At 38.2% G+C, this 16412-nt stretch overlaps 1 protein-coding gene across 1 annotated transcript in view; it reads left to right on the forward strand.

Annotated features, from left to right (window-relative positions):
* Positions 1-471: 471 nt before the first annotated feature.
* Positions 472-16412, forward strand: part of TMEM131L (transmembrane 131 like) — a gene marked incomplete in the record, with an annotated part of 40233 nt that continues 24292 nt past the window's right edge. The window contains 3 exon segments of the mRNA XM_072406836.1: positions 472-672; positions 1055-1125; positions 10424-10467. Coding sequence (XP_072262937.1) covers positions 555-672; positions 1055-1125; positions 10424-10467 — 233 coding nt within the window.

Raw genomic sequence — 16412 nt, forward strand, 5'->3', positions numbered from 1 at the left:
TGGTTCCCAACCTCTCTAAATAAATTCTATTCTTGACTCACATTCACTGGAATTGGAGAGGTTGTGCCTGTGCCATGGCTGAAATGGCCATTTATATTGCAGAACATCACCTCTGTTATGGGAATTGCTGAGTCTGGTGATGTGATGGCAGTGAGGTGAGGGCACAGGGCTGCCAAGAAAGAGTCACCCACCACTCCTAGAAATGTCAGGATTCTGCTCCTCCACCAATACAAACCACAGGCTCATACCCAGGCTCCATCTTCCTGTTGGCCCCGGTGCCCATGGTATACCCAGGCTCTTCCTGTTGGCCCCGGTGCCCCTCGCCTCTACCCTCATCCTGCACACTTTTGTCTGCCTGTACACGGGGCGGTCCCCTCCCCCCGGGCTCTTTGTTTGGGCGTTTGGCCCCGCCCCCAGCCATACGCAGGCAGTGACGGCTCTAACACTCCCCTGGGCGCGCTCACACACACCGCCCCACGTGTGCACGGCGGGCCCGCCCGCTCCGATGCTGCTGTGACACCCGAGCGAGCACAGAGCCCAAGGATAGCAGCAGCATGGCGGGGCTGCTTCTCCCTCACAGGGGCAGCCGCTGCTGTACTGCCACGGCCGTCAATCTTATGCTCGGGGTCTTCCACGTCTTGTTGCCTTGCTTTAGACAAGGAGGAGGGCAAGGTGAGGAGCACAATGGGGGATCTAGGCTGCACAGCTCGGGGGCCCCTGTGCTGCTTGTTGGGGCGAAGGAGGAGGCGACACAGAAGGATATGGGCCTGTACACTTAGGGGGGCTGAGGAGCTGGAGCCCATTTGTTGTGCATTGTTCCTGGGCTCCTCCAGGTATTTGGGGCTTTGTCTATATCCCTGCCATGCCAAGTCCTGCATGTGTACACAACACCACTGCCATGGCACTGCTTGGCACATGTGCTGCCCTGACCAATACAATGCTGCTGGGGGTGCTAGCATTGTGTATGGGGATAGGCCTGCCTCATGTCTTCACCCTTATTATTATATCACCGGAATAAAATGGGATCTCTTCTCTTGTTTTCTATAATTTCTAGTGATCGAGCCAGTCCCCAGTATGGTGGAGCTATGGCAAGCTGAAGATACAGAACTTATCCTCCCCTCTCAGGTGAGAAGTGCTGCTTTACATTGATCTACAAAAGGATCATTTCCATGTACAGTCCTGTGCTCCCTCCAACTCCACTAATACTGAACAATGACGCCGGTACCATTGTGCGGCTCCAATATGGAGAAGAGCATGCCTCCCATTTGGGCTAGTATTGAACTTCCAGGATGCGGTGTAAACAAGTGGGATATCCTCGCTGTACAACAATGGGATGTACGTGTGTTGTTATGGAATGTGTGGGATAGAGCGCTCCGTCTCCCAGGAGCTTCTCCCATTCCTATTGTTTGATATAGAGTCACAAGATTGCATTTCTGGAACACCCTACTAAGCTTTGTATTCCTTTCAGTAGATCTTTTTATAAATAAAATATTCTATTTATCAAGCAATCGGACGTTCACTGGTGGAGAATCTTCCAGGTCCATGCTTGTGTTCTTCCAGTTGTTTGCATTATTGAATAGGAGCTCCCAAATTCATGTGGAAATATTATTGTTGCATTTATTATTATTATTAAACAGTATTTATATAGCGCTGACATATTACGCAGCGCTGTACATTAAATAACTTCATTTTTAAATAAAGTTATTGCATGAGGATCTCTTTAATAATAAAAACGTTTCATACTATGTGTCCTGAGCTGGCTGTAGACACGAAGCGGTCATCCCATTCATTGTGATAAAACAGAAATAGGATTGATGTTCTTTCAAAAAAAATAGGATGTATATTTTGTAGATGGCAGCCAGTCACATTCACCGTTTTATCTTGAACACTGCCCTGATGAAATGACAGGTGAATGCTGATTGGTTGGCAAACACAACAAAAACATTTTCCCATTGTAAAGTTGATTTGTGTGATTCCCCGAAACAATATCTGAACTATAAAGCAGTATATAAAATGTTTTTACTTCTTGTTTCCTGATAGATTTATGACAATATTATGTGATTGTGTACAAATGATCTGCAAACATCCTTCACAATAGGCTTTAATTGTGCACAAATACATACAAGGATGCCAGGGGCATTATGCAAAATAAAGAAATGTTATCTTCTGGAGAATTATGTACATATGTTGAGAATTGGTTGTTAATATTTAGTTCAGAGGCTTGACATTTCTGCTGCTGCTTACCAGGCTGCTTCTCTGATGACATTTCATCCTTGTTCCAACTTGTTTTACTCTTCTTCTTTCACATGTCATTCTTTATAGTTTAGGCAGCTCTGTACTGGTCAGGCTGTCATAGTGTAGATGACAGGTCCACTTAACACCATGCAGCCAATTCTGGAGCTCTTTGGCTTATATAGGTCATTAATCTGTGTTTTGTTCTTTTTACTCTACTTAAAGTGGAACTCCTGACTAATGTATTTTTTTAAATGATTAAAAAGTGACATGATTATTGCTTAAAATGCTATGTTGCTGTTCCTAAGTTGATACCCTATGATCCCTATCAGGATGTGAAATCATGCTTGTTAGGAGGAGGAATTCTTGTTGGCCCATTATGTCATGGGCATGATGTTTTCCAGGTTGTGGAGCAAGCTGCCATTCTCCATGTCTTCTTGGTGGACTAAGGTTTAGGCATTGTGTGTGCGATAATGGGGCCCCTTTAACTAGCTAATCCCTCCAACCACTTTAGATGAAGGGTAATGTCATTGTTGTGTTCTGGACAAACATTTACAATTGCTCATTAGTGAAAAGCAAAGGAAGATTTGGTGGACGCTATACTTTTACCCCAAATCAGCACCTGTAACAATGCTGTCACCTTTCACATTACAGCAGAAAAGTTGTGAGTGACTGTCTGTAGACCTGCCTGGCTTCTGTTTTGGTGTGGAATATGAAAAAAATAGAAGTTTGCTACCATTTTATCCTAATATCTAGTATATGTGATTTTGCCATTACTATTGCATACTATTTTAATAAAGAGTGTACAATTGCTACATGCTGCCACCTTTCACACACTTCACATCACTCCAAAGTATGAATGGACTTATTCAGAAGTTTTGGAATGAAAATCTTTAAACCTGCTTGGACTGGCTGTTGTTTTGGGGTGTAATGAAGAACAGGGAATGCTTTTTAAACTATGCAATGTCTCTTCCATGACATTAGGCCATATACTAGTTTGTGGAAAGGAGCCATACTACTACATTGAGTTTGGCCCAGACAGCCTGCGGCACCCATACACTGTCAGATAAGATTATGGTAGGGTGGGGGAAGACTCAATACTTATCTGCATATCTTGTCACAAAGAAAAGGGTTTTACTTTTTGTGCTAAAATTTGTCTTTAGCTGCAAGTTCTAGGGTGAAGAATGCAGCAGTAGTTTTTAACATTGGGATTAGTCCTGAGTGAAGCCCCCACCATGAAGAGCAGATGTTCTTTTGTGTGTGCAGCCGCTTTCACTGTGTGTGCTGTTGAAGAATGATCTTGGTTCTGTCTATTGGAACTGATGGAGTTCTATTTGTTCATGACAGGCGCTGGGTAGTGTAATTGGCCGCTTCCAAAGGTTTTTTTTTTTTTTTTTGGAAAAGGTGTTTGTCTTCATTTGGATCAGAAGCTCAAAGTGCAGGAATACATTTGGCATTGCCTAAAGGCTCAGTAAATTTGAGTTTCTTCATTTTAACATGAAATAGCTTTAGTGTTTCTAGCTGGTCAGTTTCATGATTGATAATCCTAGATTTGTGTTTGATTCCAATTAGCTAGCCTTTGTGCTAATACACTTATAATTACTATAAGCTGCATTAATACTTTTCCTACGCTCATTGATATAGACTGCTCACAAGTGAGGTAGTGAATGTGTAGCATGCTTTAAATGCATACTGAAAGAAGTCTGTTCAGGAACTCCATTGTCCTTATAACCCCCCTAAAATGTTTTAACCCAATCTATGATGTACATTGCATAGACTTTGAAACATGAACTTGTCATTTTGGTGGAGACATGTCTAGGTGACCAGAATGAGTACAGTGGCTGGAACTAACACTCCTGTCATTGCTGTCTTTGTAATTGTAAGGGAGCTGTCACACAAAGACAGAAGCACTCTGTACAGCCCTTCCCAAAGCAAAGGGGAAGGGCTGAGCAGATGCTGAATCCTTGCTGTACTCCCTAAATGCCAATGCAAGGAGTGAGGCTCACATTCTTTGTTGTACTGTGTGGCTGCTAGGAGAGTGAACAAAGGAGTGTACACTCCACCTGCGTATGTCACACACATGTGAATTATTCCATACAATTACAGAACAATGGCAGTATGTTGGTGGAGAAAATAAACTGTATCTAACAAATATACTTGGCTAATGAATTGTTTCTGTAGAATAAAGGCCTTTTCCCACTGGGTAAGATGTCATTTCTGATTCAGCCATTAGTGGATTTCATATTTTAGCAGCCTATGGGGATAATGGCTCTTTCACAAAGGAGAGCCTCTGCACGTGGTTTCTTTCTTTGTGGGGAAAATCATAAAATACAGTCAGGTCTGTTTCTAAATTCCACAGCTGACTTTATTTATAATTTGTTTTATTGGTTCTGCAATACATCCTGTGTATTTTCATGATTCTCCCCCTAATATGCAATTCTTTACTAATAACCTTTCTTTGTTTTTTATGCAAACTGGCGTATGTAACCAGTGGTGTAGGGATTGCACTCACATTCTTTTTTTTTTTTTTTTTCTAATTATTGTGAAGTTCTGGAATACAATGTGTTACCCTTCCACCTGAACCATTGGGGGTCATGCAGGCTTTTCTTTGTAAAGGTTTAAGGAGGTTAGGGGGTTAGCGAAAGAAAGGTAAACTCTAAATAGATATTAATATAACCCCTCCAACCACTTTAGATGAAAGATAATGTCATTGTTGTGTTCTGGACAAACATTTACAATTGCTCATTAGTGACAACCAAAGGAAGATTTGGTGGATTTATGCTTTTACCCCAAATCACCACCTGTAACAATGCTACATTTGTAATGCAACAGTGTAATGACTTAAATTTAACAGCCTCTTGCAGTAAAAATATAGCAGGGCAGGAGTGAGAGGAAGCAGCAGCATAAGGACTAATTGGTTCACAAGCTAAAATAAAAGCAGGCCAATAGAAATGAATGACAGAGGAATTAGCTTTTCTTTCTTCTTCTTTGAATGTACTGTCACAGACTGGAGCAGTTCCAATATGACCTGGGCTCAGAGGAAGTAGGTTAAATGATTGTGACCATCAGAATGGGGACCTGTAGTGGCAGAAAAAAAAGTATTGTGTAAATACACTATATACATTTAGCTTTTATTGGGCAATTCAATGATTTTCTGAGACTTATGAACTTGAGACTTAGTAATGCAGCTTATGTTTTTTGTGTTTTATCTAATCGGACATGACCAACATACAAACAACAATTTCTATAAAGGTAGTTATAGATGGTGCATTAAAAAAGTAATGTTCTGAATTTTAAGTACTGCTTTTATTATTGTAAGCTGAGCAGGAAGCAGCCTGTATATGTAATGAGTAAATATGGCTACCTCAATATACAAATATATTTCAAAGTGCATAGAGAAATGGGGTCTTCACCTAACAGTAACGCAAGCATTATGGTGTTAGTCTATACATTCACTGTTACATTACATTGTTTATTTTGACATGTTATGGGTCCTAAAGTTAAGTATCAGCAGGCCAAAAATATGAACCACATACCTACAGTGAGTCTGTATTTGTCAGCTTTACACATTGCCCTGTAAATATTGTTAGGGGAAAGACAATTATAGAACTTCATGCATACTTAAAAAAATGTAAAGCCACTTCCTGTTACTGAGTGATTGCTAAACACTTTTGGTTTCTCGTACATGCAAAGTGTTCTGCTTTTTTAAAATTGTCTTTAAATGAATGATTGTTTAAACTTGTCTTTAAATTATTGTTGTGTAAAATAATAATCAGTCACATTATTACAATAGTGGTGCAGCACTGTTGTTGAAATGCCTTCATGGCAGGAAAGTCTACAATCTCCCCACAAACATAACATGCACATATTTCTATATTCAGTTATTCTAACACCCTTCCCTTCTTTTATCCTCACGAGCAGCCACATTTGGTGTACAATAATTTGGACATATCATGGAAAACTCGCCCACTTAGACTACTTCTCTTTACAGAGGACACCATCACAGTGTGCATAGTGGTAGGAAGTGGGATCCAGCATCCTCTGTGCAGTGACAGACAAGTAACATATTGCAGAGTTCTGCTTCAGTTCCGCGGTGCACAGTGGAATGAGTGGGCCGTTTTCTATAAACCATGTAAGAGAAACCATGTAAGAGAAACGGAACAGGTGCCTCAATGGGTAAATTTACCTTCACTACTTTTTCTGAAGGACATTTTTTTCATCCGTTTCATTTTTGCTGATAATGGTCAGTAGGAAAAATAGGGTGAAGTTTCAATAGGTTCTGTGCATTGGGGTAACACATAAAATGCGTTCCTCAGCGGCATTCTAAAGCACTACACATAGATCTAAATGGGCTTTGATTCTTCTCAGCGAAGACACAGCAATAAAAATGTCCTTATACAGGGAACTATTATATATAGCTGTTTGTGCAAGCCTATAGAGTTGTTTGGACCACGTATGCAAAGTAAGCTTGCTCTGGCCTGATTCTGTAAAATATATATATGATTTTTGGGTCTGTGGGCTATTGATTTTTTTGTACATTGACTCTGCATTTGTATTTCCCTGTTTAACAAGTCTTTGGAGCTATTTGTGCAAAATCCCATTGGTTTCTTGTCTCTTGATCTCATGATGATTAGATATGTATGAGAAAGTGATAAATCTGAAATTAATATTCTTATATTATTGAAAGAATACTTATTCTTGAAATCTATGTATTTCTATGTATTTGTATATACATACATGGGAGTAGCTTCCTTTGCAGATTCAATGTACAGACTTCACCACCTCCTTAGCACTGTGCAGTGTTACTTTCTTCATGTTGCAATCTCTCATAACGGCTAAATAGGTTTGTGTGTGAATTTTTACCACGTGGCCAAAACATTAAAACACATGACAGGTGAAGTGAAAAACTTTATCTTGTATCAAAGGAAACTTATATAAACAGGAAGACTGGGTAAATGTAGGAATCTGTGTGACTTTGGCAATGACATTACGACCGCTAGATGACTGGAGTGAGCGAAGTTTCAGAACACACAGGGTATTGCAACTTGCTGCATAACTAATTGAAAACTAACACAACTGTCCTACCTTTTTCTACTCCATCTAAAAATAAACTTGATTTCATACTGCAGTGTACTGATTCATACTTGTATAAACATATTTGACACTTTTCCCATGACAAGGATTTAAATATTCTTGATGATTACTTACTATTGTACATTTAATAGTATTAAACAGGCCAGAAAACATACAAAAGGACTGGCTGCCTTTGTATCTTGGCACGTAGTCAGTGTCTTTACCTAGATATAGATTACGGCTGAATGGAACCCATTCAGGGTAACATCTTTTGACTTCCCATCCTTTTGATTGACATTGACAAGTGGTCACAGAAGAAACTTCACTTCTCATTAGATATATTAGCACACATTCTTTACAAGCTGCCTACCGATGTTTTGTCCCTTGTTAAGAGACAGACAGCTGCAAAGTTCCAACCAGTTGTGGTATTTCACTGCTTGATGCATGACAGATCAACCGATTCCCAATGCTATGTAAAAAAAGAAATTCCCTAAACAGCCAGGTTAAAGACATAATATTCTCCCTCCCTTCTAATTTTAAATCTCCACCTCTCCCTCTGACATATTCTTAACTGTTAACAACTCTGTTATTCGGCCCTCCCCCAGGCACGTTGTCTTGGTGTCACCTTTGACTCGGCCCGCTCATTTACCCCCCATATTCAGAACATTTCCAGGTCCTGTCACTTTCACCTACGCAAGATCTCCAAAATCCGCCCCTACCTGTCTCCAGAGACCACCAAACTTCTTGTACACGCTCTTATGTTCTCTCGTCTGTACTACTGTAACCTCCTCCTCCCTGGTATTCCACTAACCCAACTCTCTCCTACAATCTATTATGAATGCTGCAGCCAGACTCATCCATCCTTCCCTCAGCTCCTCTTCCGCTGCATCTCTTTGTAGTTCTCTTCATTGGCTTCCATTTCACCTTAGAATCAAATTCAAGTCCTGTGCTTTGCCTTCAAATCCCTACACAGTTATTGTCCCACTTACATCTCTGACCTGGTAAAAAAAATACTCCCCCAGCCGCTCTCTCCGTTCCCCCAATGACCTACTAATGACTTCCTCACTCATAACCTCATCACAGGCACGGATACAACACTTTTCTAGAGCTGCCCCAACACTCTGGAATGGCTTTTCTCATCCTATTCATCTTGCTCCTACTTTCTGCTCATTTATTAGAGAACTCAAAACTCTTTTTCTTTTTTCAAACGTGCCTACCCATCTTCTGTCTTTTGAAACCATTACTACTTCCCACCACTACATATCTCCCATCCTATTGTGTGTTACTTCCCCCATCTTCTAGGTGCAGGGTCCCCTCCTCCTCCAGTGTTACTGTCTGTGTCTGTCATTTGCAACCCATATTTATTGTACAGCGCTGCATAAAATGTTGACGCCATATAAATCCTGTTTAGTAATATAAATAATATTTTCATTCATTGTAATTTTGTGATTGGGCAAGGCGTTATGTAGCTGGTTCCTAATTTTAGTTCAGTCCTAGAATTATGTGTCTATTTTGTGTAGACACTTTCCAGCTAAGATAGCTCAACCTGAATCCAAATGTCTGGTTTTAGTGGGTAGAATGAGTGTTCCACTGATTTATTAGCTGTGTGTCTATTTAATATCGGGTTTGATGTTACACAGACTGTGTGCTCTGTTTTTCCAAATATATCGATGTAATAAAGGTTACTAGCGGTTAAAATCTACAATGGGTTTATCTGCTATATTGACAGTGTATTTCACCACGAATAGTAAGCAAAAGTAGAAATCAATGAAAAGGAATGGCTATTTGGTCTTTGTAGAGTGTTAGATATTTCCAACCGTTGTTGTAATATCTTTTCTTTTTTACATTCCATCCCATGAAGACTCCTTATAGGAAACGTGTATGGTTTCTATCACTTCAGTGTTTTGTTAAACCATGGCAGTAACATAATGCAAAGCTCAAAACATTACCCTGAATGTGGACTGCTGCCTAGTTCTGCTCTTAAAATAGATTTTGTAGATTTCTAGACACAATGTGGGTTTAATAACAAGGGAGCAATTTGGTTCATGATTTTATTTTATCGTGCCATTAAAGCAACATTGTGAAATATTTGCTGGAATCTTTATCATCCATATGTTCATTTTAAAGTTTTGCAGATAATTGTGCAGATGGTTCATCATACTGGCAGTTTACACTTCAGACTAAGGATTTTCCAACTTTCATTGAATGTGCATTTCCATTTATAGTAGCTAACCTCATTTCTTCTGCTGAAAGGACCAGTTGCCTTGAAATAGTCATCAATTATGTTGCATTGAGACTTAAAAAAAAAAAAGATATAAAAGTAAGCTGCAAATGTCTATGCTGTTTTTGTAGTAAATAATACTTTTCTCAGTTATCTAGAAAGCTAGTTTATAAACTGGTGAACTCGCTCTTGGAAAAAAAACTAAAAAAAAAAATATCTATACAAGCCAACTCACATAAACCCATGTGTTACAAACCACATGTGTATGCTTGATTTTTTTTTTTTGCAGCATGTTAGAACTATTTTTTATAACTGGATTTTGGGAAAAATGTTAAATGTTCAAATGTAAATGTTTTGTACTAATGAATTGGCATGGTGAACTCTCAAACAAACTTTTGTAAATATGGTGTAAAGCAAATAAGGGAACAGTAAGGCCTTTATACTATTCTTTTACTTACCCAGCACTACTGCTAACAAGGGTTTTATCGCTGTAATCTGGAGATCAGGGAACCGTTTCTGGTTGTCAACTAATAAAAAACAGTGTTTAAAATTTCTAGGGAACACAAATACAATGGAAGTAGCCCATATTTTCATAAACACTGTTTTTTAATAGTTGAAAATCAGTGTACTAAACTATCGATGTTTGTAGAAACAGCCATAGTTTAGTCCTTGTGGACAGTGTGATACTAGGACAGGGAAGGCGGAATCTCTTCTCTGCTTGGCCAATCGTTGACCATTCACGGAATACAAAGTGTTCTATGATTGGTCAAAGAAAAGCAGTTTGGTGACTGGTAAGCTGCAATAAATTATATTTGTGTACTGCTATATACACTTAAAATTTCTGATTTTCGAACCTTATAACATGTTTTCTTACATCTTTGTGTTTTTCATTTTTAGACTGATTCCAGTCAAAACACAGGGGAGCATTTACAAGAGCAAAAGTAAGTGATCATGTTTTGTGAGCCCATGTAATGGTGGGTAAAGTTTTCTACATTCTTTAAAAAAATTTTTTGCACATTAGGCACTAAATTATGCATGAAATATGTTTTAGTTTCTGTTAAGTAGTCCGAATATGTTGTATACATTTCTGGAATCAGGTAACCAACATGATCCAAGGTCCTTTGATTACTTAGATTGTTTATGCTTCTCTAAGGCTGCGTACACACATGCAATAATTGTCGTTGGAAACTATCGATCCACGAAAGATCTTTCGATAATTGATAACAAAAAAATGCACGAAGAACGAGGAATCTCGCTTGAAACAAATGACCGTTCCGGCGGATCTGATTGGGCGACGATCGTTCGTAATCTATTGTGTGTACGGTTGTTCAGTGATTGTGGATTGTTCTGTGATAAAATTTCTCCTGTACATGTCACTTCCTGTATCGTTTGAACGAGCGTTCCTAGTGTACATTATTGGTGGATTATATTTGAATGATTGCATCGTTACAGAATTGTGCAGAATACGATCTTTTAAAATAATCAGTAATGATTGAGGATCGTTCGTATAATAAGGACCACAAAAAGGACCAATAAAGATCAAAAAGGACCACACTTTAAAAAGCCTTGTCGCTTTCCATAAGATTATACTTCCCTTGTGTAACCATCCTAAAAACTTCTTAAGTTTAAAAAACGAATCCCTTGACAGCTACATAAAAAGTTAAGTAGGCAACCATGGGGAGGTATGGAGGAGCCAGACTAGCACAGACAGTGATTAGACGCTCTAGAATATGAGGGGGAAGCTGGGGAACGGCTTTTATTTGCAGCTAAGACCTCTGTTTTTACTACAAGATTTAAAAAAATGTTTTTTGGAGCTTTTTTTTTCTTTTTTCATTAACTGGGCCCTATGCTTGGGGAATTTGCTGTGCATTCTAGATGAAGGTAGTCCATCCCACATGTACCTCCCTTTGCTAGCAATGAGTTGGTTGGGTGAGTGCCATTTTCTGTGATCCAGATGTGTAACGGCCCAAGCTCAGACGTCAGTATAACAGAACTATATTTTGTTGTACATTATACCTTATTGAAAGGGGCTTATAATTCATTTTCATTGTTAAATTCGATGGTTTTTTTCTTTCAAATGAACTATGTAACCAAATCAAACAAACATAAGGTGGATGGTAAACCTATTCTTACTAGTTACTCGGTAAACCTATTCTTACTAGTTACTCGGTAAACCCACATGCTTATAACTACTCACTGAAGCAGAGTTAGTTTTTTGGGTCAAGTCAAATAAAAGTAATGTTCATCTATTAAATTATCTTTGATCTAATAAATCATCTTTATTATGATCGGTGTAAACTATAATTATTTACTTGTTTGCTTTGTTTATATAGCATAGCATGTGATTCTGCTCTGCTTTGCCTCTCAGGCTAAATTTGCTGCAGTCTGTGTGCCATTAAGTGAATCATCCCATAAATCTGGCACCCAGTCTGTTATGTAACAGCAGTCTCTGTGTGTTTACATAATGTGTTTTTGATTACTGTTACAGCACTCAGTACAGCTGTTTGTCCTAAATATAAATGGTCAGTGGTTTTGCACCTGTAACCATGAAGTGTATGCATAAAGATAGGATTATGTCCTAAATGCAAAATGTTGATTTTAAGCCATAGCTGTTGCATAATTGCTTTAGTCTGAATCTTAATTGAGTTGCTAAAAAAAAAATACTGTACTGTCCCTTATAAAACTAACATTAGACAAAAGGCTAAATACACAGTTTAGGTACATGTGTGTGAACTTCTCTTGACAAAATATTTAACATTTCTGTTCATCTAGTCCTGAAATTAGCACAGCTCCATTACACAACACAGTCAGTTAGTTAATACAAGTTAAGGTATACAGTATACAAAAATGATCGCTGGAATGATGGCAAAGGTAAGTACTCCAGGAGGGCTGCACCCAGGACTGTATTTACCAAGTGCAGTTGTCTTTAAACAGACCTGTGTTCCATGTGACACTTTCAAAAAGAAATATACTGCCAATGCATTGATGTGCAGCACAAAATGCTTTTGTTATTCTAATAGTCATAAAAAACCCTTCTGTGCCTCTCTTTCAAGGCTTGTTCACAGGCATACAGCATGTTGTGGCTTTCAAGGATATCAGAAACACCACTAGGGAGTTAGGAGGTATCATGCCAAATTAATCTAAAATGCAAGTGGAATGCATCTCTAACAGGTGCTACTTTGTACTACACTTGTTTGCTGCAACCACATTTATTTCTATAGAACAGCCATACTCTACAGGAACCTGGATACTGCTTCAAGTTCAGCTCTCCCATAGGGATTAATAGGGCATTGGCCTACACACAGTATAAAGAACGTCCATTCAGAGTTTTTGTGAAGTTTGTATGATTCTGGGCAGTTACTGGCTTCACACTGAGACCAGGCACCTAGCAACAAAGTAAAACTGGTTTTATAGGGGCACACAAAGGAGTATTTCTTTGCTAAAAAAGCTGTCTTATAGCAGGTATACTAGGTGGGATTTTACTCATAATAGCCTAAAATGCCGGAGAGGTTTGGCACATTGAACACCGCAAATGTTAGACAACTGTAAACTTGCAGCTTGAATTGTGCACTTTGTACATTTGTGTTCTTGTACTAATTAGTAGGGATGGTAGACTTTGCATAATTTCGAATGTACCATGTACATACATTTTTGGGCTTGTTTTATCAACATGGAGGAGAAAGTCTGAAAATGCATTACGCAGTAGGAAGTAAAACTGTACTGATACAGTGTAAATGTGCTTTGATGGGCCACATATCTGACAGCAAATTTGATTATTAGTTAGCTGACAACTGCTATGGTGCTTAGTAGCTTTTTTTTAAAGCACATTTCCCCTGCACTTGAAGCTTAGGAATGCAGCGCAGGAATGTTAAGCAAAACAGGTTCTCTTTTATACAAAGCATTATAAGCCGACTTTATCCACCTTTTTGTGCTCTGGCACATATCCCCAAATTGGCTGCTTTTCCAGCTTAAAATTTAAAAGTGTGGAGTTCTTCCTGGTTAATTTAGCCTAGGGTAGATCACTAAATGGCAACTTTTACTCTACTCCACCCTAAGTTTCTTTACAGATATGCCTGGGATGCAGTGGAGGAAGGCATTTTTGTTTATTGAATCATTTTTAGCTGATATATTGTGTTTCTGCTGGTTGCCAGTAGGGCTTACCGGCAAGTTCTATGATAAATAAAAATCAAGACATTGTAATTGTATGCATTTCTGTATAATGGGAATGTAGTTATTCTAAAAATGTTATCCACTGTCCTGTGCAGACAATAAAATCTGTAAAAAATGGCATACCCTAGAGAGTTTTGTATTTCATATAAAAATCTAATTAGTACTAATCTGAATATAAAAAGAAAAGAGAAAATCTCATAGTATTTTCATTGCATATCCTGCTTTAGGCAGAGGATGTTTATCAGGTTCCTATTTTTTCTTTTCTTTTTAAGGCAAGTGATTAGAAAAGGGACTTTATCCTGTCTTGGGAACATATGTTTCTCATTGGATTTTGTGATGGAAAAAAAGGTTAAAGTAACAGGCGTTTGGAAAGCTTTGCTATGTAAGATATTAAAAACTAGACCAGTCTACTGTTTGCAAGCTTACTGGTAGAAAACATTTTTTTTAATCCCCTTTACATTTCACATCTTAAAGTGTATTCTTAAACCAGGGTTAGTCTTTAAAATCAACCCTGTTATGTATTATATCAGACTGCATATGGGTTTTTTTTTTTTTTTTTTTTTTTTTAAAGTTAGTACGGAGACAGATTTTTGACACTATCTCCCAAACTCTAGGAATAGGTGCCATGTTGTTAGAGTTCAGCCATGTGCATCAGACTTCAGGAAAGCTAATGTGGGAGAGCAGTGGTCCTGCTCTTCTATGTGATGGAAGCACAAGGTTTTTAACACTTGCTGGAACACTTGGTTGATAAAAAGGCATGTTTTTATTACTGCATAATCAGTTTGACTGTGGTATAGTAATAATTGAAGAGGGTTGAGAACAATACTTCCTAGATCTTTGGGGTATGTCTTGCTTTAACAAAAACTTAACTAATAAATATAGTGTGTGACAGCTGTAATGCCTAGTAAAATGCAGGAAACTAGCATCAATGTCTATGTATAGTTATTGGTAGTCCATTTTTGCCAAAGTGTGGTGTGCAAAGTTATGTGCATCTCAGTGTTGTATAACTTGTAGGTCTGGAGTAGGAGTAGTAGTAAATAGTACTGGTAGAAACAGTGATATTCAGCATTACGTTTTAGTGCATTGTCTGATTTTTCCTACTGCAAGGTTTTTGGAGATCATAAATAAATATTTTACAATACATAAGCAAGCTGGAAGGCTACAAGCATGCATCATAAAAACAGGTAAGTTTGATGCTACAGAGTAAGGCCACAAGTTGCTGGATAGGCGATACTATTATATATAAGTTATTTTTGCAGTTTTCTGCATACAGTGGCTCATAAAGATTTTGGTCTTTCATGCCCAGACTTCTACCACCTTTAAAAATGAAGGAAAAGAGTTTGCAAAACAATAATGAACAATTTTTTCCTTTTCCATTCTGGCTTCTAGGGTGTGTGGGTGGCATTATTGCTGCCTTCTAGGAATGATGTTTATGTGGCCAGAGCTAAAAATTAGTAATTTTTGTAAATGCTCTGCAGTGCCAAAAGCAATTTATTGCTATGCTTCCACAATGTTTGCCAACACTTTGTGTTTAATGCATTCCATTGCATTTGCAATCTAAATGCAATCATCATGTTGTATATCTGCAGGAACCCACACCCCACCTCTAGTACTACCCACAGACAACCCCATTGTGTTTTCCCCTAACCTGACCCACAAACATGGCAACCCCCGAGGTACCTGATCCAATGAAGGACTCCACTTTAAATACTTAACATACAGAAAAAACAGATGTATCAGAATGTTTGTATTGAAAATTTCCTTCACCCTTCCTGATGGGTTTACTTTAAAGACTTGCACCATGAACAACAAGAGCTGGTGTGGTTTTGTGTATTAATCAGAAGGTATCTTCTGACAATATTTACCAGAACTGATTACTTTCTGGTAGCCTTTTATAACACACAATATTCTCCAGTTTTGTGGTCAGGGCACAGTAACTGCGGATTCCTCTCTAATGATTTTGATTTTTGATTGATATGTACATTGCCCTTAATACTTAATGTCTTCCACCTACTTGGTGATCAGTTATACAAAAATATAAATGTTTTACCTTCTATAAAATATGTTTACAAATTATCATTTCCTATAACACTATCTAGCTTTATAGAGAAGAAAATTCTATGAAAAGGAAAGTAGGCTTTTGTTCCTAAATTATCTTTGGAAATGCTAGTTACTTTGGTGTCCTGCTGATCCCATGGCTTTAGTACAAACAAGTGTTCAGCTTTGATTCTGCTGCTGCATACTTGTTCTGGAGCTGACTCAACATTTTGAAGGTAGAAAAGATGAAGATATCAGTAGATCCAAACTACTAATATGTTAGTGAACATTTCATTTACCAATCCTGAGTGGTATAAGTGTATAGTGTATCATAAGAAAATTCTTGTCAGTATTTTGCATGTTGCTTTCTGTAGTGAAAGTTAGAGCTGTTGCCTACGTATCGGAAGAGGAAAGGGATTGCTTTTTTTTTTTTTTGTATGATTCTGTATTCTTCCTGAACCGCGCAGTTCTCATGCTAGTCATGGTATTTTTCATCAAGCTATTAGTATTTTCATGGTAAATTTACATGACAGAATCTTGTTTTGTTAGTTATACTGGTTACATTCAAATACTGATGTATTATACCCAAAAATGGCAAAACATTTTAAAGTACTCTTCTGCTTGGCCCCATGTAAGTGTTTTGCTTTAGAAAAACAAGGCCATTTGTTAAAGAAAAAAA

This window comes from Pyxicephalus adspersus, chromosome 3, assembly GCF_032062135.1.
Source record: "Pyxicephalus adspersus chromosome 3, UCB_Pads_2.0, whole genome shotgun sequence".
NCBI lineage: Eukaryota > Metazoa > Chordata > Amphibia > Anura > Pyxicephalidae > Pyxicephalus > Pyxicephalus adspersus.